This window comes from Eubalaena glacialis, chromosome 4, assembly GCF_028564815.1.
Source record: "Eubalaena glacialis isolate mEubGla1 chromosome 4, mEubGla1.1.hap2.+ XY, whole genome shotgun sequence".
Lineage (NCBI taxonomy): Eukaryota > Metazoa > Chordata > Mammalia > Artiodactyla > Balaenidae > Eubalaena > Eubalaena glacialis.
This window is the reverse complement of record NC_083719.1, coordinates 64,603,458-64,622,564: the sequence shown is the minus strand read 5'-3', so window position 1 is coordinate 64,622,564 and position 19,107 is coordinate 64,603,458. Positions and strand designations below refer to the sequence as shown.

Sequence of the window (19,107 nt, the reverse complement as noted above, 5' to 3'; positions counted from 1 at the left end):
AACTGTGGTTAAAGTATTTGTAATACCTCACCCCTGCACTAAGCACCTGAAAATTGTAGACGGGTCTCACTTGAAATTTATGACCACAGATTTCAAAAGGGCTCTGATACTACTACTACATTTCCTATATGTTTGCTATTTCACACTGCCTTCTCTTCCTTCAAGTTTCTCATGTCTCCTACCCTTTCTCAGTTAATGAACTTTAGAAAATACTTCTTTGAGGAAAATATAAACCATTAGGCAGGAGTTGTCTCATCTCCCCATCTATGTACATTCCACATCTTTGCCATCCCTCCTAACACAATGAATTAAACATCTCTACCCCTAGCAAAGAACCATTTCTCTAACCTTCTCCGAGGCTTCCCTCCTCCAATTCTCTTTTTTTCTCTATTTCAGGAGTCTTTCCTGGATTATTTTCATAGCCACTATTATCTCTTATCTTAAAATAAATCAAAACAAAGCAAAACAACACTTCACCTGATCCAGTTTCCTAAAGGCCACCCATCTCTACTCCAATTATCTATAAATGTGGTCTTCATATCCTTATTTCATTTACCGAACTGTACTTCTCCCTCTATTACTCCACAAAGACCTCTCTTATTGCCACAACTAATGGACCTGTTCTTAGCTTATTTAGCCTCAGCATTAACAAAGTTGACTAGTTCCTTCTTTTTGCAGCATTGTCTCCGCTTGGCTTCCATGATGTCACACTCTTGGATTTCCTCCTGTGTGACCAGTCACACTTTTAAATCCTCTTGCAGTTCTTCCTCCTCCACCAGACCTCTAAATATTAGACTAACCAAGGCTCTGTTCTTGGCCTCTTCTCCTCTATCTCTATTCCTCAGTGAGTCCACCCAGCCTCTGGGTTTTAAAAGACATCTACTTGCCAATAACTCCCAAATCTGTGTCTCAAGCCCTAAACTCTCCTGAACTCCACACTTGTATATCTAACTACTTATTTGACATTTCCACTAAGATAATCGTCATCTCAAAGTCCACATTTCCAAAACAGATCCCTTAATTCTGCCACCTTTCCCTCCATAAATCCTCCTTCCTTCAGGAAATCTTATCAGCTCTATGTTAAAAATATCAACATAATCAGAACCTGACCCCTTCTAACAACTCCACCACGACAACCCTCATTCACACCATCTTCTCTCACCTGAATTATAACCTGTTTTTATCCTAACTCCTCCCTTCACTCTGCTCTCAACTCGGCAATCAGATCATGTCACATTTCTCCCCAAACGTGTGATAAATTTTGCCTATCACAGAGTGAAAGCCAAAGCTTTATAATGGTCTGGGGTATGTTGTGGTACGTTGGATTATTTTTCAGAAATATTCACTCCCTCACCACCATCCCCACCTCCACGAATGGTGTGCGCTATTCTACCTCTTGTCTCTGAGCTCGATTGTGTGACTCCTCAACAGACATGATGCAACCAAAGGCTTGAAAATGGTTTTGCAAGTGGACCTGCCCTCTTACATCTCTGCCACTGTCCTGAGAAAAACATGTCAGGGCTAGCCTGCTGGTCCCAGGAAAAGGAAGAGAGACACATGCAATAGAGCTTCTTCATCTGAGCCTAGCTTAGATCAGCTGACCCCAAACCAAACTTCTTACGGATGTGAGCAAGCCCAAATGAGATGAGCAGAGCTGTCCAGATAAGCCCAGTCTAGATCTGACTCATAGGCATGAGCTAAATAACCGCTTAGTAGTGTATGCTTCTGAGAGTTTGTGGTTTTTATGTGGCAGAAACTGGTAGAGGCTGTAAGATATGACCCCTGTTAACTATGTGATCGTCTACTAGTTTATCCCTCTCTTTTCCAATCATACTGGCCTCTTTGCTGTTTTTCAACTATACCAGGTAGTCTCCTTCCTCAGTATCATTGCATTTACTTATTACCTCACATCAAGATATCCAAGGCTTTCTCCCTAATACCTCCCTGTGTACTATACAATGGAACATTACAAACGAACCTTGAAAACATTATGCTAAGTGAAGGAAGCCAGTCAAAAAGACCACATCTTCTTTCTGCCCCTCAAATATGGCAAGCTCATGGCTTTGACTATTTTCTCTCCCTAAACGCTCTTCCTCATTATCTTCACAACAGATTTCTTCTTGTCATCCAGATTTCAGCTTAAAAGTCTTCCCCTCAGAGGCCTTCCCCTGATTATCCAATCTGAAGTAGCTACCCAGCCTCTTGCATCATCTCTGTGTTAATTCTATCACATATTCAGTTAATTCACTCATTCAACAAGTGTGAATGCTCTGTATGCGCCAAGCACTTCTGAGGATAATGAGTAAGACACAAAATTCCTGCCCTCATGTAACCTATAATCCAGTGGAGAGGGGACAAATAGTGTTATGTAGGGACATAAATTATGGAGAAAATTTAGACAGCAAGAGAATGAAAAGTTATTGGGATGAGGAAAAAGCTATTTCCTATAAGGCTGGTCATAAAAGATTCTCTATTAAGCAGATTATAAGTAGACGCCTGAACGAAGTAAGAGAGGGTTGACTCTGGGGTGTGGTGGGGAGAATGTCAAGAAAAGAGTAACTTGGGATGCGAGCCTACAGGCTTGGAATATAATTGTACTGAATAAAATGGGGACAAGAAAGGGAATTAGTCCATTTTTTCCCGCAGGGGAAGTGATGAGATTTAAAGCTATTATGAGTTTGAGGTGTTAGTGCAACATCCAAGCAAGAATGTCCAGCTGGCAGGTGAGAAGACAGAATCGAAACCAGGGATTTTAGGGCAAGATGGAGATTTAGGAGTCAGCCATAGAAAAGTGAAAGATAAGCTTGTAAAGAGAGATGACATTTCCAAAGGACTAAAGGAAGAAAAGAGTGCTAACCACTAAGTCTTAGGGGATTCAACAAAATATTTATAAAATGTGTAAAATATCCCTCTCTGATATTATTTTTACTGATATTTCTGATATGTATTTTTTGTTCCTAAGTCTCCTCTCCATTCTTCAGCCCCAGCAGAATGCATGTGGCCTTGTTTGTCTTATTCACTGCCACAATCTCAAGTGCCTGAAAGAGTACCAGGAGCATAGTAGGTCCTTGGAAAATATATAATGAATAAAGTAAATGTGTGCCTTCTTCTTTTGGCATTCTTAGTTAAGAAAATAACCAACATCAAGCAATACACAATCTCTCAGATGTCAGAATTTCTGTCTCTGGTGAGTTTAACGAAGTGTCCACATAGTCTTCCAATGTTACATTCAGCACCTGCAATTTATTTCTAATGATTTCAGTCTACTTTATAGGCCATTAAAATGTAAACAAAGTAACCCCAAGGAAGACAAAATGGACATCCCTGCATTGAAGACTACATAAAAAACATTAGACTTAACTTGCAGCTGACAGGTTTTTGACTTTCCAGAGCCTTTTGCTCCTGATAGGACAGGTGAAATAAATCTGGGTGTTCAGACTAAATGACTAAGGCAGCACTGCTGTCCTTTTCCAGCTGCATGACTTGTACCATTCCTTTTAAATGGCACTCATTTCCTTAAGTTCTGGGATGCTGAGCCATATTCTGTCATGTTTTCCTCTGTCACTGGAAAAAAAAAAAGAACAGCTCCTATTAAGATTAGAAATGTTGAGATGTACAGACATTAAAACAGAAAAGTATTCCTTTTATTTGGTAAATATTTTGCTTTTGAAACTTCAGTAACTAATCACAGCTGTTTCCTTTCATTACAAATGTATCCAATCAGGTAAAATTCCAAATGAAACACACAATCCAACAGTCATTCCATTATACAGTACAATGGGAGGCTTAAGCCTTGTGAAATGTATGTATTAAGTATGCATGTATTCATCAAATCAAACAAAGAAGCTAATGGGTCTCTGATTAGTGTTCTAACTCTGTTATGATGATGATGATGCTTGCATCTCATCCTGACTCATCTAAAACATGTGAACAAAATGCTATTAAGTTTGATAGACAATCTGTTATGTGCCATCATCATTCTGGTTAAATAGCACAAACCGAATTTTGGCTAGAATTTCTCTCTTGAAAATCAGGGGCAAAGAAAGAGCTGCTGTTAAGTTGAGATACTCTTCTATTTTAACCTCAATAATTTGTTCTTTATGTCAAAACTAAAACAAAAATTAAGCTCATCTAGGATTCATAAAGATTGTGTTTCCAAAGGGACTGTTACATGGACATTAATGGACAATGGCTCATTCAATCTAAAATTAGGTATTCAGAAAAATAAGTAAATAGCAAGTGAGTTTTTATTAAATATTTTTAAAATACAGATTTTGTGGCAATTATAAATTAATTTCTAACATAATAATAAATTGATACTTTGAACCAAGAAAACAATATAACAAAAATTCATTTCCAAATGCGAAGCAGGTACCCTATGTTTAGGGATAGTTCATATTAATGCATAATTTTGTTTTTAGAAAAAGATGATTGCTACAATCAGGTATATAACCACTTAGTTACACCTAAGTTCTGTTGGTTAAAAATATGTTCTTTTAGAAAATCCATTTTGAACACATTATACTTTTTTTCAGTGATTTTCTCCAAACAATGGTAGAAGTGCTCCTTGATGGACAGAACTCAGGAACTGGTTTGACCACACCTAGATTATACTGATATCTACAATACAGGACTCCAAGGGAGAGTCCAGCTCCAACTTATGAAGTAGGCCCAGTTCAGAATGTTTAACAATGAGGTGCTAACAAACGATAGCACTAATCATCAAAAATTAACAACTTTAGGTATCTTTGTTTTGGGTTTCTGTGGTTTAGGCACATCCAAAATGTCTTCATAGTCCGCACTCATTCCCTTTGCCCAGCGACCAACCGTGACCATTCGATCTGTAAAGACATAGAAAAGTCAGAATGTAAGAGAAACAGTCATCAAATACATCCACCTAGATTGGTATTGGTTTAGCAAAGGAACTAGTTTTGACATGAATAATCACAAAGAGAGAAGACTCCATCACTAAAGGAAAGTGAGCAATTCTGTAATTGATTATAACCCTTGATTTCAGAGTACCACAGGCAATTTCTCATCCCAATTAGGGAAATGCAGCAACTGCTTTGCAATGCACGAATTGATGAGAAAGCTCTTTCATTCTTTCTCAGAGTTCATCATTATAGAGTCAATGAATTCCAAGAGTCTGTAAACAGCAAGAGTTATGAAGCATCAGTTTCAAATGAACAAGATTCCACCTGTGAAATTATACAACATCTGCTTGTCAGTCTTGTCATTTGGGAAGAGGCAATCCTCCGAGGAGGGAGAATTCAAATTCCACTTCATCATTTCAATCTCACTGCCTACAGTGTAGTAAAGACTATCTTCTTCTAGACAAGACTGTAAACAAGAACTCTTGGTTTTCAGATTCAAATGCTAGGGGTAGGAAGTAAGAATGGGCAGACTTATTTGTGTGGTACTATGACTATATGATATAAAAAGAAATGCGCTTTTTCCCCAAGAAGCACTAGTGGGCTATCCTACTGTCTTGTTTTCTTTCACACAGGATTATCATCATTTTAAGCTAGGTAAACTAATGTAATAATGGTCTCCACATCCCAAAAAAATCTGCCTTAGGTTTGGTGAACATTTATGAAGTTTTCGATGACCGAGGGTAGTATTTCACTGGGAAGAAAATATAACTGGCCAGATGCTGTGTGGATAACACAATTTTAATATTTTCGGCAGTTTTTGCAACTAACTTTGAATCCTTTTGGTTTCAGAGCATACATGAGGATACTCAATCATAAGAATACTGTTAAGTTATTCTCAAATTTCTTATTTTCTCTTAGTGAATTAATAATTTTCTTCAAGTAACGGAATTGGCTCTATTATTAAATACATGGGTTAGCAAATAAAAATATTTATGAATAAGATGCTTTATAAAATCAGGGTCCTCTGGGGCTTACTGGTCATTTTTTTTTCCCACCTGAGAATAGCAGCTGATGCTCAGTTAGTACTGCTGATAAAGAAATGATGAAGTCATCACTGCAGTAGGAAACCAGGCAGCCTTAAAATCAGTTGTGTATCAACAAGTTATTAATAACAAAATTCAGCAAAAACACAGAGGAATACTAATCTCACCCCTTCTAAATGGAGGCCCAGAGATCTCACCTGAATTCTGACTTTCGGGGCAATCTTTCTTAAAATGTTCCACAGAGCCACAAAGTCTGCAGCAACCACCTACAAAAAGAACAGAGTAATTGAAAACCTCTAATACTTACATAGGGCTTTTAATGTCTCAAAGCACTTTCATATCTTATTTGGTCCTCACAACCTTGTTAGTTGCGAAAGTAGCTGGAGCCAGGAACTTACTCCTATTAAGTCCATTCTCCATTCCTCTTGACCTCAAAGAGCACTAAACTGTACGTACCCACCATTTCTTGCCCCTGGCCTTCAGGGCAGATGTGGGAAAGAGAAGTGAGATGACGGAAGGTACGTGTCCTCTGGAGTGTCCAAGAGCCACTGCACAGAAGCCTGGATCTTAACCATGGTTAGAAAGGGAAGGGTTTGTGAACTCTGAAAAATCTCTGTGCAGATGCATTTTTTGAGGAGAATGCCCACAGTTTTTAATCAGATTCTTTAATGATCAGAATGTTTAATCATGAGGTGCTATGAGGTCCCCAAAGGGTTAGGAACCACTGCTCTGCTGTACAGGTCAGATGGGGGTGATCAATTACAAAAGGAATGAAATTAACTTTTGTTTCAGTGCCTTCTATCTGCCAGGCATCCTAACTCGAGTAAAAATGCCTATTGGCCTTCTTTAAGCAACATTCCAGGACTGTGAATTACAACACATTTGGTTTCTAAAATGAGTCTTCACTGAATGGTCGAACACTATTGCTTAACGGTCAAGCATTATCACGATCATGCTCATAATGTTAAGTGACTCACTCAGAAAAATGACCCTAATAGGATGAATTCTCACTTCTATGTGACCTACTCCCCTTGCTGCACTTTTTTATATCTAGTCATTTTGGTTGACCATACAAAGGCATCTTTGCTCACTAGTCATATTATATGACCTGTTTCTTAAGTTCAAAACTGAAAGGCACTTTTGAGCATCTTCCAGGTCCAGGACTCTTTACTATTGTAGATGCTATAGTGAAATAGAAGAGGCACTTGAATAATACATTTTCATCCTCATAACTCTTCAAGGTAAAATACCATAATTCATCAAATCTAAGACACCACTGATTATAAGATGTATCATTATTCTACAATGCTCTCTGGAAAAAAAAAACTTCCAATTATGTGACACCCCCCAATAGTAAGAAACATTGAGTTCAGAGATACTAAAATGTGAAAAAATGTGCATTTTAGAATCAATGAAATACAATTTTCTCATCTCCATTTTACAGGTAAGGAAACTGAGAAGAGAGAATTTAACTTGGCCAAAGTCCCACAGTTAGTGAGTGGTAGTGCTGAGGCTATAACTGGTCTAACTCCAAAGCTATGCTTTTTCACTGGACTTCTGCAAGGGAACCCAGTCATAACACAAGTGGTTTCTAGAACCTGATGGTACCAGCATCACATTAATAAATGACTCACATTAACAGATGACAACCTCCTCCTTAAAGCTTTAAACATCACAGACTTTATTGTGGGCACCTTAAGCCATTAGTTGAAAGGTAAGAAAGTTACCTGATTCCCACGCCAGACAACTAACTAAGAAAAACATTCAGAAACAAAAGTTACTACAAATATGAATAGTGTGTACCAACCCTTCTACCCAAAATGGTATGCTAGACTGAGATTAAATTCACAACACTATTTTTTAAATCTTATCCTAGTTTGAGAAATTATCCCTTTGCTTCTGTTATGTTTAAAAGTAGATACTTATACTCTCACAAATAATGCTGAAGCAAGCACAGATATTTTGAAATATACATGTCAGTTTTTTCTGATTTGATGTATTAAAAATAATACCAAGTTACATTACACAAAAAGTCTAGTACATAGAATAGTGCTTGATAAAGATAATGAAATTCTCAAGATTTTGCTACTGACTCAAGAATTTATTTAAAAACTGTTTAAGTATAAACTAAATCACAACTGCATGATGACTCAACATTTTCGACATATAAGAGTAACAGTACTCACCATCAGCATAGAGTCCTTTGGGATTATCAGGACAAGATCTGGACAGATGTCCCATTTCCCCACAAACAAAACATTTTGCAAAAGGAAATTCACCTGTAACAATCAACAGTTCCTGTTAAGTTAGTTTTATATATATATATATATATATATATATATATCATGTAATTCATATTATTTTAAAACACTGTATTCTCAGAGTGTTTTCAGAGTGTTTAAAAAACATTTGTTTGTACATGATTTAAAGTTTAATCTCATTTGATTTCAAAATATTAAGTGACACACTCATAACAAACCCTGTCAACAACGAAAAAAACAAGTTGGCTACTTATTGGCCACTTTCCCCATTAACCAAATAAAAAATTGATAGGAAAAAAGATACATTAATACCAAAAGCTGGGTCTACTTTAGCCTTGCACTTGGTTATTTCATGCTCTGTGGATCCACACCGGTAACATATTCCAGTGCCCATTTCTTGATTCTCAAGGGCAGCTGGGCAATCTGCAATCCCATGGCCAGGTTTTCTACAATGGAAACATACCTGGGAAAACAAAAATGTGAGTTTCCACACTGCAACACTACACTGGCTTTATTAATTCTAGTCATCAAAAATGTCTTTAAAACATTCCTCATTTTAAAGTTATCTAGTTCTTTTTTTGAAATCTCAGTATTTTATCTGTAGAAAAAAAGTGTTTCACATATTCCTAAACCATAAGAAATGTCATTTCCATCAGAGAGTTTCAGTGCTTTTGAAAACCCTCAATCCATAAATCTCTCAGTCTCAGACACAAGTTATAAATGTCTTTGTAGGAGGTAATCACTTAAATGAATTAAGCAAATATGGACTATTCATTTCGTTAACGGGGATGTCTGTACCTAGAAACACTGAGTTTTCTGGAGGAGATGGACAATGACCATAAAAATGATCACTCAAAATTAATACTTTCACTTTTAAAGTTCACATAATTGAATGAATTTGGGTCAAGTGATTCCATTTAAATTATGATTCGAATCATAAGATATATTTCGTACCAAAAGGTATGCTTAAATTTTTATATCTTTCATACATATTCCTTACTATTCATAAATAGATAGAGGTTTCATTTTAGAATATATGCACATTTTCAAGGTATAATTCTAAGATGAATTATTTGGCTCCAGCCTAACATTGAACAATGGTTTGGTTTCTTTACATACTACCTAGCAATTCGCAGGATATTTTTCGCTGCAATGAATGAGAATATCAGTCATAATCAAAGATGGTAGATAGCTAAGGTATTTTATTTAAACTAGAAAAAGGTATATTTTTTGGATAACAAATAATTCATCATTTAATTTTTTTTTCAAAATAAGCACAAGGTTTTTAAAAAGCAAATTCAGTAGGTAAAATAATATTTTGCAACTATGCCCTCACTTTCTTTTTTTCCTGTTTAATAACATACTGGAAAAGAATGAGTCCCTTTAGTCTTTATTAACTTTTACATTTAAAATGAGCTAGGGCAAACAAAGAAAATTCATTTATTCTACAACTGCAGGAAAAGCTACTGCCCAAAACTGGATCACCAACATAAGAAGTCTTGGATTCTTGGTGAAGTCAAGGTTGTCTCTAGTAACCTGACAGCTTACTGACTGGGGTTTTATCTGTAAAAACCTAATCTTCACCAAATGCAAACTTTCTGAATGATCCTTAAATTTAATGTAGATGGGATTGTGGAGAGTGGACTGGTAAATTTCTAGATGTCAACTTATTAACAATAGAACCGATGCTTAGTCTGCTTAGTCTGAGGTATTAAAAAGAAAAACAAGAAAATGAGTTGAAGGGTCTCAACAAGCCATACACTATTTAAAGCACATGCTTTAATATAAAGAATTCCTTTTTTTTGGAAAAACAATGTCCTTCCCCTTAATTAAAAACATAAAACTTCTCTTAAAAGGTCACAATACTAAACTTTTTCAAAAAGTATGCAATTCACCACACCGCCTATGTCAATGAAATTACCTTTACATTATCTTTACATTAAATTAACTTGACTTTAAAATATTTAAAAATTGTATAATTTAAACAAAACTATCTTGATACAAATAGAAATGATTATCTTTTCTATCCCAATTTATCCATAAGGAACATTTTATCAGTATTATCTCCACAAAATAATCTTTAAATATGACACTGCATAAAACTAATCCTGCATAATAGTGAGAAGCCACATCTATGGAGGCTGTAACATTTCAAGTCTACACTGGTGCAAACAGTGCTCTACATGTAGTAATTCTAATAAAAAATAAAACTGTAAAATAGCAACAAATCCTGATTCTTATGTAGTATCCTGCTAGAAGAATCCCTTGCTAGAGAAGGGAAAGAATTATACCAAGTATTTCATTTCCTGTGTCTGACACAGTTTAAAATCTAGGTCTTGGCACCACGGAAATAAACCTGTAGCCCCCAGCACTACTCTCAGTGTAACATGGGGAAGGAGGGAGCAATGACTAGGGAGAGTCTCAAGGAGTTTTAACTCTGCTATTACTCTGCTCTGTTACTAACCAGCATGATTCTTATTAGAGCTCCTTCCTGTGCAATCAGTTTTTCATGGATAAAGATAAAAGGAGACATCCTTTCCAACTAATGGGAACCACACATATCTAACCTGTTGTACTTAACCTTCCCCCTTATTTTGATCTTTTTTAAAAATGGCTGTTTGAAAAAGGGCTACTGGAAGGGGTGAGAACATAGGTCTTAAAGTCAGACTCTGGGTTTAAATATCTTCTTTTTTTCTTTTGGCTGAACTACATAGAGTTAGCAGCTCATTTAGGTTCACATTTATTTAATAACGCATATACTTATAAAGTGCCAACCACTATTCTGAGTAATCAAATATTAACACCTTTTCCTGGGTTTGAATTTCTCCTCTGCTACTTGCTAAGTGGCTTTCAGCAAGATACTTAACCTAGCTGCACACCAGTGTTCTCTACCCAAAATATGGAAATAATGCCACCATCTTTGTATGTTGTGATAATCAGTACATCAAGTGTCTAGCATAGAGGAGGTGTTCAAAAAAAGTCCTAGTGTCATTACTAGCCCTCAAAAAGATGCCGTATAAGTCTAGTACATAACCACAATCAGACTCTGCTAAAATACATATCTGAGTGCATGAATAATAGTTTCTAGCCATACAAAGTAACATTTTAGTAGAAGTGATCATCTTACCATTGCATTTTTCTTTGCTGCTTGTCTTTTTAATCGTCTTCCTTCCCGGCGACTATCTTTCTTTAAAGCAACTGCAATTTCTTCCCTGACTTCCTGACTGTCTGCTGCTATCATCTCCCCATTGTGAACCATCTGTGAGTTTTGCCTTAGATATTCCATGAATCCATTCACATCTTCATTTAAATACTCCTTTTTCTTTTTATTCTTTTTGTGTTTTGCTTGGGGTGCATGATTTTTAAGGGACAGACTATCGGCTTCAAGTCGTTTACTCTTTGGTAGGTTTTGGCTTTTTCCCTCAAAGGACCCCTTCTTCATGTCCTCCCATGATGTTGCAGGGAAGGGTCTTTTGTTCTGTGTGGTAGTAACTCGTGCCCACCTGGTCATGGCTTCATCAGATGTTTATCAGTCTTTAAGACAAGCATGGCCAGTTAGTCATCATCTCAAATAAAAAAATGAAACTAAAGATACATGCTGTATCACTATATCACCTGTATCCATATGTTAGCGTTTTAATTATTAAAACACTTTTTAACTTAATTTAGATATCTGTATATTTAATTCTATAACATGCTGCAGAGATATGCCTGTAATGTAAATCTAGCCCTTGCTACCACACCAGTAAAAAAACAAACAGCAACAATAAAAAACACACGGATATAAATAGTTGCTTCAAACTGGAAAACAATTCATTATGAAACCAAGTTATTTCCAAAATTAAATCACATAGTAATAGTAAATGAAGTTACTTTTCCCAAATTCTGCAGTTTTCTTAGCGGTTTATTTTCCTATCTCTAAGTCCCAGGTCTACTTTCTTCCAATCTTCTTGCTTAGTCTGCCATTTCATCGCAAATAATTTGCACAGCAAATTAGTAAGTATACACAACTCCTGTCCTTTGACCTGAAGTCTGTCAATACAACTCTTTCCGGCAGATCGATAAGCAAAATATATGTGTTTGCAGTCACGTGATAATACCGAGTCTTCCTTTTATTAATCAGAGCGTAAGCACTTCCAGCCCAGCTGTTTCAAATCATTTTCAGTTATTAAGACGCCCCTCTTTTAGGGTAGCATCCCGTGCGGAAAACCTCAGTTCCCGCCACGACATCCCTTCAATACAAGCTGCGGGGCGGAGCCAATAAACAGGTGTGGGACTGTGCACAACACTTTACACCACGCGCGCGCACTCGTCGCTGCAGATCCTGTGACTGTCACAGTGGGGACTGGAGCTGTTCAAGAGGAGAAAGGTTATCCTTCCCCTGAGTATATGGAACAGGGGAAGCTCTGAGTACCCGGTCGGTCGGATCCATTTTCGACCCGAAGGATCCCAGTGGGGCTGGCCCGCGCCGGCCCAAGCGGCCAGCCTCCTACAGCTGAGGCGGATCCCGTCACCGGCGGCCTGGGCCCGCCGCGGAGCCCGGTGCTTCAGCCCCACCTGGCGCTGGGGGCCCTCGGGGACCTAGCCGCCACTCCCTCCGCCCTCCCGCTGCGTCCCAGGGAACGAAAGAGGAGATCCCACCACCTTACTCCCCTACGCGCAGCTTCTTACCACGCACGACTCCTCCAGAGCAGCAGAGTTGGCAGGCCAGAGAAACCCGTCCCCCCTGCGGCGGCGGGGGCGACAGTCGGGAGCGGAAGCACGTCGTCCCTGACAGCGCGTCACTTCCGGGGGGTAATTGGCTCACACGCCGAGGTGCGGCTGTCAGGCGCTGTGGTGCCTCTCAGCGCCAGTAAACGTGGCTAATTAGAAAATGTGAAGCTCGCAGTGTTTGAAGGGCCCCGCTCTGGACGCCGGAGACGCGAAGTTGAGAGTGCGGAATCTGTACTGTGTGGAACGCACAGCATAGTGGGCGAGATGGATGGAAGGATCCGTGGGGTGGGAAAGGCCCGAAAGACTTCCCTGAGAAATGATCTTTGTACTGAACTTAGAAAGATAAAGCAAATATTTCTTGGGATTGGCGGCGGGAGGGAGTTACGTTTTTCTATCCGAAGTAAAGTAAAACTATTAGCGCAGTGGGAATGGATCACTGTGATAGAAGTGTAAAAAGGACATTTGGGGCCCTACTGGGTGAAGGGCGGTGCCCCATGGTCCTGCCCAATGCTAGTTCAGCATTCAATTGAAATACCACCCTGTGGCGCCAAAGACGTTGTCATTTAAGAGAGAAATTGTAGTCTCCTGAGCAACTCTTTATCTCAACTAGCTACCCCTCCCCCCGCCCCCCCAACAAAAAAAACCCGGCTACCACCAGCATTTGTGCTTGGTGGAAAAATTGGCAATCCACTCAGTTCACCAGGACAACTGCTCCCATCCCCATCATCATGCTCGATCCCTTTTACCTCTTAAATATCTGTCCACTTTATCGCTACTGCTACCTCCCTTGTTCCAGCTTTCATCATGTCCCGCCTGGATTACTGGCAGCTGATCTGGGCATCCGTTCTTGTTGCACTCTCTCAAATCCATTTTCCGTGCCTTAGCAAAGCAAACTTTCGAAATGTAAATCAGATTGTTGCTCCCCTGCTTTAAACCCTTCCATAGTTTCCCATTGTTCTTAGGATGAAGTTCAAACTCATTAACAAGATAAGTCCCTGCCTATTTCTCTAGCCTCACGCTGCACAAGTTCCCCCTCTTCTTTGAGTTCCATGCATAGGAGTCTCCTCAGTTTGTCAAATGCCACATGCATCTTGCTATCTCCAAGCCCTTATATATGCTCTTCTCTTTTATGGTACTCCTCCTTCTCTTCTTGCAATTAATTTCTACTCACCCTTCAAGGCTTTTAACGTTTTATTCTCAAGTAAGCCTTCCAAAGCCCCCTCCCCAAACTAGATCAATCCCTAGTATACTCTCATGGCACTCTATACTTCTTTATGGCACTTTTCAAATTCGTAATTGCATAATGAATTGTGTAATAAGTTGTTTGTTGTATCCCCATTGCCTGGTACATAGTTGATGCTCAGTATGGTTTGTTAACTAAATGAAGAATAAGTATTTTGCAATGCTTGTTAAAGTAAGCTAGAAAATGACTCTATTTTAAGAGGAAAGATTAAAGTCAATGCTATAGGAATATTGGAATTTGGTATGGTAAATATCACAAATATCCTAGGTCTTATGGTGGGAAAAGTTTTAAAAGATTTTTTTAAAAAAATCCTCCAGCTCTGGAACAGAGGGAGCTTCCTGAAAGATGTATGAGAGTGCCACTCATACCATCATGTTCTTAACCAGCTGGCTTCAGGCTCTAAGTGCCGACCTAAAACCTGACATTTCATAAAGAGGTTTTCTTTGGTAGATGCCAGGTTCTTGCACATAATGTATGCCACTAGAGGGTGCATTCAACTAAAACTCGTCTTTAGTATTGTGCTGAATTTTAATCTGTAGAAGGTTGTATATTCCTGGAAGTGAAGGAACATGATCTCAATTTGCTTTTGTGGAAATGCATCAGATAAAAATTAGAAATTGAGCAAATCAGCCATAGAAATCCTTTGGGATTCAGAAGAAAGTGTTAGTACTAATTATAGCTAACTTCCACTGAACATTTTATAGGTACCTAGCACTCTGTGCTTAATGCTTTCCATTCATTACCTCATTAATCCACCCAGTATCCTGAGAGGTAGAAACTATTATTTTCTCCACTTTACAATGAAGAAACAAGCTCAGAGAGCTAAAGTAACTTATCCAAGGTCACACATTTAGTAAGAGGCAGAGTCAGGATTTGAACCATAAGCTCAGTCCAAAGGTGTGAGCTCCACTATGTTGAAATACTATAGGGGATTGTTTGCCAGCTTGAACCCACTTTAAAATAGACTTACTCAGTTAGCCTTGCCCATATGAGACTTTATTTATTTATTTATTTTTAGAATATCTTCACTTTTACAGTTCAATGGATTATCTTTTTATTAAATATTTTCATTCAGATATCATTAAAATACTGTAAATGTGTTATTTTCAAAAGAATATGATCCAGAGGATAAATGTTAAGTGAGGAACTGAAGTCCTAGTTATGAAGGGCTGAAGTACCTCATTTTTAGAAAATTGTGAAGTGTATGATGCATCCAGAAAAGTATATAAGACATATGAAGTAATCATAAAGCACATGTTCATGTAAACACTGCCCAGTTTAAGAAGCTGACAATTGCCAGATATTGTTTCAAATCATAATAAATTTTTTTTTCAGAGGTAGTACATTTTAATGTTTCAAACAAAAGTAGTTTGTTATATAAGCTGTTTGATATAAGCTTTCTACAAACCATCTCTTATCCTGATGACTATATATTCTGGATAAAATATAAAAAACAATTACCTGAGGATTCTGAAGAGTAAGTAAAAGCAGACATTTGTGGAGGGGAGTCAAAATCTGAAGAAGCAATTAGCACATGATTGTGTGTCCCTTTGTGTGTTTGTGTCTTTGCCATGAGAGTGGACCACAGTCACAAAGTACATGAACAGCTAAAACTGCAATGGAAACCCCACCATCAACTTTCTGGTTGGAGGACCCAGGGGAAGAAGCATGCAACAGCCATCCCTGGAGAGTGAGGGAAGAAGATCCTGGAAGGAAGAGTGCCACAAGAAGCTCTCTTTGTATATGTATGTATATGTATATGAAGATGTAGATGTAGATGTAGATGTAGATGTATGTATATGTATATGTATCCCTCACAAATCTCAAGCTGGTCCCTGAACCCACATGCACAAGACAAACTTGGAGGCTAAAAGAATGAACTGAGATTTGAATTTCCACTGACAAAAAGTGAGGCAAACCTGTAACCCAAGTCTACACAAGTTAATTGCCTGCTTAAAAATTTTTTCCCTAAGGAATAAAACAGAACTCAGAGTATATATAAAATAACATCCATAATGTCCAGGATAAAATCCAGAATGTAAATTTAGCACTGATTCAGTGGTACTTTGAATTCTGATCTTCCCTAATTTGCCTGCTACTATTTTTCAGAGTGCTCAAATAGCTGATGTATGCATTATCTTTTTTTTTTTTAACATCTTTATTGGAGTATAATTGCTTTACAATGGTGTGTTAGTTTCTGCTTTATAACAAAGTGAATCAGTTATACATATACATATGTTCCCATATCTCTTCCCTCTTGCGTCTCCCTCCCTCCTACCCTCCCTATCCCACCCCTCTAGGTGGTCACAAAGCACCGAGCTGATCTCCCTGTGCTATGCGGCTGCTTCCCACTAGCTATCTATTTTACGTTTGGTAGTGTATATATGTCCATGCCACTCTCTCACTTTGTCACAGCTTATCCTTCGCCCTCCCCATATCCTCAAGTCTATTCTCTAGTAGGTCTGTGTCTTTATTCCCGTCTTGCCCCTAGGTTCTTCATGACCTTTTTTTTTTTTTTTGTCTTACATTCCATATATATGTGTTAGCATACTGTATTTGTTTTTCTCTTTCTGACTTACTTCACTCTGTATGACAGACTGTAGGTCCATCCACCTCACTACAAATAACTCAATTTTGTTTCTTTTTATGGCTGAGTAATATTCCATTGTATATATGTGCCACATCTTCTTTATCCACTCATCTGTTGATGGACACTTAGGTTGTTTCCATGTCCTGGCTATTGTAAATAGAGCTGCAATGAACATTTTGGTACATGACTCTTTTTGAATTATGGTTTTCTCAAGGTATATGCCCAGTAGTGGGATTGCTGGGTCATATGGTAGTTCTATTTTTAGATTTTTAAGGAACCTCCTTACTGTTCTCCGTAGTGGCTGTATCAATTTACATTCCCACCAACAGTGCAAGAGTGTTCCCTTTTCTCCACACCCTCTCCAGCATTTATTGTTTCTAGATTTTTTGATGATGGCCATTCTGACCGGTGTGAGATGATATCTCATTGTAGTTTTGATTTGCATTTCTCTAATGATTAATGATGTTGAGCATTCTTTCATGTGTTTGTTGGCAATCTGTATATCTTCTTTGGAGAAATGTCTATTTAGGTCTTCTGCCCATTTTTGGATTGGGTTGTTTGTTTTTTTGATATTGAGCCGCATGAGCTGCTTGTAAATTTTGGAGATAAATCCTTTGTCAGTTGCTTCATTTGCAAATATTTTCTCCCATTCTGAGGGTTGTCTTTTGGTCTTGTTTATGGTTTCCTTTGCTGTGCAAAAGCTTTTAAGTTTCATTAGGTCCCATTTGTTTATTTTTGTTTTTATTTCCATTTCTCTAAGAGCTGGGTCAAAAAGGATCTTGCTGTGATTTATGTCATAGAGTGTTCTGCCTATGTTTTCCTCTAAGAGTTTGATAGTGTCTGGCCTTACATTTAGGTCTTTAATCCATTTTGAGTTTATTGCATTATCTTTTATAGCTGGATTCACTGGGAGACAGGGTGGAGGTGTGCTCATTCCATCTTACCTGGAATTGGAACCACTACCATTAGAATTTTAAATCCTCATTCTTGCCTGGATTCTCTCAGAGTAAGAAGCACTTGTCAGCCTCGCTAAAGTCACCAGTAGGTGCTGTAGGGCTAGGAGTGTCCAAGACCCACCCTGGATGAGCCAGCCCTCAAGCTGAGTCTCACATAGCACGAGCAGCTTCAAACACCTATTTAGCTGTAGAGTAATTTGGAATGAAGGATTAGTGCATCTAAAAAGGTGGGCTGGCACCAGATTTTACTAAATTAAAGGGTTTTTTAAAAATGCCAAATCAAAGTGTTTGTATTTTATCCTTTAGAGCTTAAGCAATGAAGACCTATACATAAGAGGGTTGTATGTAGAAAAATGTACTTTATGCGGTGCTCAGGACCCTCTGGACACTTGCTGAACTCCATTAAATATACAGAAAAATAGCGCAGGAGAGAAAAAGAATTAGTGATTCTATTGTTGGAAATAAAAATGAGATCCAGACCAGTGACATTCTAACAGCTTCTTTATTAAAAATCTGTCAGTGATTTTTTTTTTTTTAAGCTGCTTTAGGGCCCTTACAATAAGACCAATGGGTAATAGAATTATGAGTTACTTTTTTCTTCTTTAAATATTATTTTTACAAATGTTCCTTAATGAGCATAAATTACCTTTAAAATCATTATTAAAGAGCTTTTTTAATCCATGGATATTTTGAGACAGCACATGAGAATTTCCAATTACATATAGATTCGTAGAAATACATACCTTTAAAAATCTTGTTTTACAAGTCAGAGAGGTTAAGTGATTGCCATAGGACACAGAATTTTATTACCTGATATGCACATAGAGATGGCCTTATATTTTTAGTTTTTCATTTGATTATTGGTTTTCTCACTCAATAATAAAGTTACAAGCAAGATCTGAAGTGCCTAACAGGAAAAACCTGTTAGTGGAAGTTGCTTGAGGTTGCTAAGGACTAAGGAATAGAAGTAATATGAAGTTTGTGTTCTTCCCTGAAAAAGCTTGAATCTTTTTCATATTCTTTGCTTAAACATGAGAAAGAGTAGCACTGGAAACATTAATCACAAAAATGATGTGGTCTTCTGACTCTCATCTCACCCTCTTCTGGTGTGTCTCTCAAGTTTGAGTTCCTAATCAAGCATTTTAGTGGTTAGAGTGTCAAGTGCTTCAAATGAATACTTAAACCTAAATTACAAGTAAGTGGTAAGATTTGCAAGCTCTCTTCTCTGAAGTGAGTACTTCCTCCCCTCCTCCTTAGGCCTGAGGAAATGCTACCTGATATGGGCCTTAGATTGTCCCTTCCAAGGGAAAAGTGAGAGGTCTGTAGTTACAAATGGAATTCTGTAAAATGGGGTAGGTGAGGAAAAAGCATTTTTTTATATCTACTGTTTGCCAATACCTTGTTAAAGACTAGATATAATATATAAA

At 37.9% G+C, this 19,107-nt stretch overlaps 1 protein-coding gene across 4 annotated transcripts; it reads right to left on the bottom strand.

Annotated features, from left to right (window-relative positions):
- Nucleotides 1-3,694: 3,694 nt before the first annotated feature.
- Nucleotides 3,695-12,921, bottom strand: ZCCHC9 (zinc finger CCHC-type containing 9). 4 transcript variants are annotated; one of them, XM_061187959.1, is made up of 6 exons: nt 12,850-12,921; nt 11,306-11,712; nt 8,491-8,641; nt 8,104-8,196; nt 6,115-6,183; nt 3,695-4,841 (listed from the first exon to the last, which is right to left on the bottom strand). In XM_061187959.1, the coding sequence occupies exons 2-6, from the start codon at nt 11,687-11,689 to the stop codon at nt 4,723-4,725; spliced, it is 816 nt and encodes a 271-aa protein (XP_061043942.1). In that variant the 5' UTR covers nt 11,690-11,712; nt 12,850-12,921; the 3' UTR covers nt 3,695-4,722. The 4 variants fall into 4 exon arrangements, with proteins under 4 accessions (XP_061043942.1, XP_061043941.1, XP_061043943.1 ...); XM_061187958.1 differs by having other exon boundaries at nt 11,306-11,744; nt 12,850-12,906; XM_061187960.1 differs by having other exon boundaries at nt 12,828-12,884.
- Nucleotides 12,922-19,107: the final 6,186 nt, after the last annotated feature.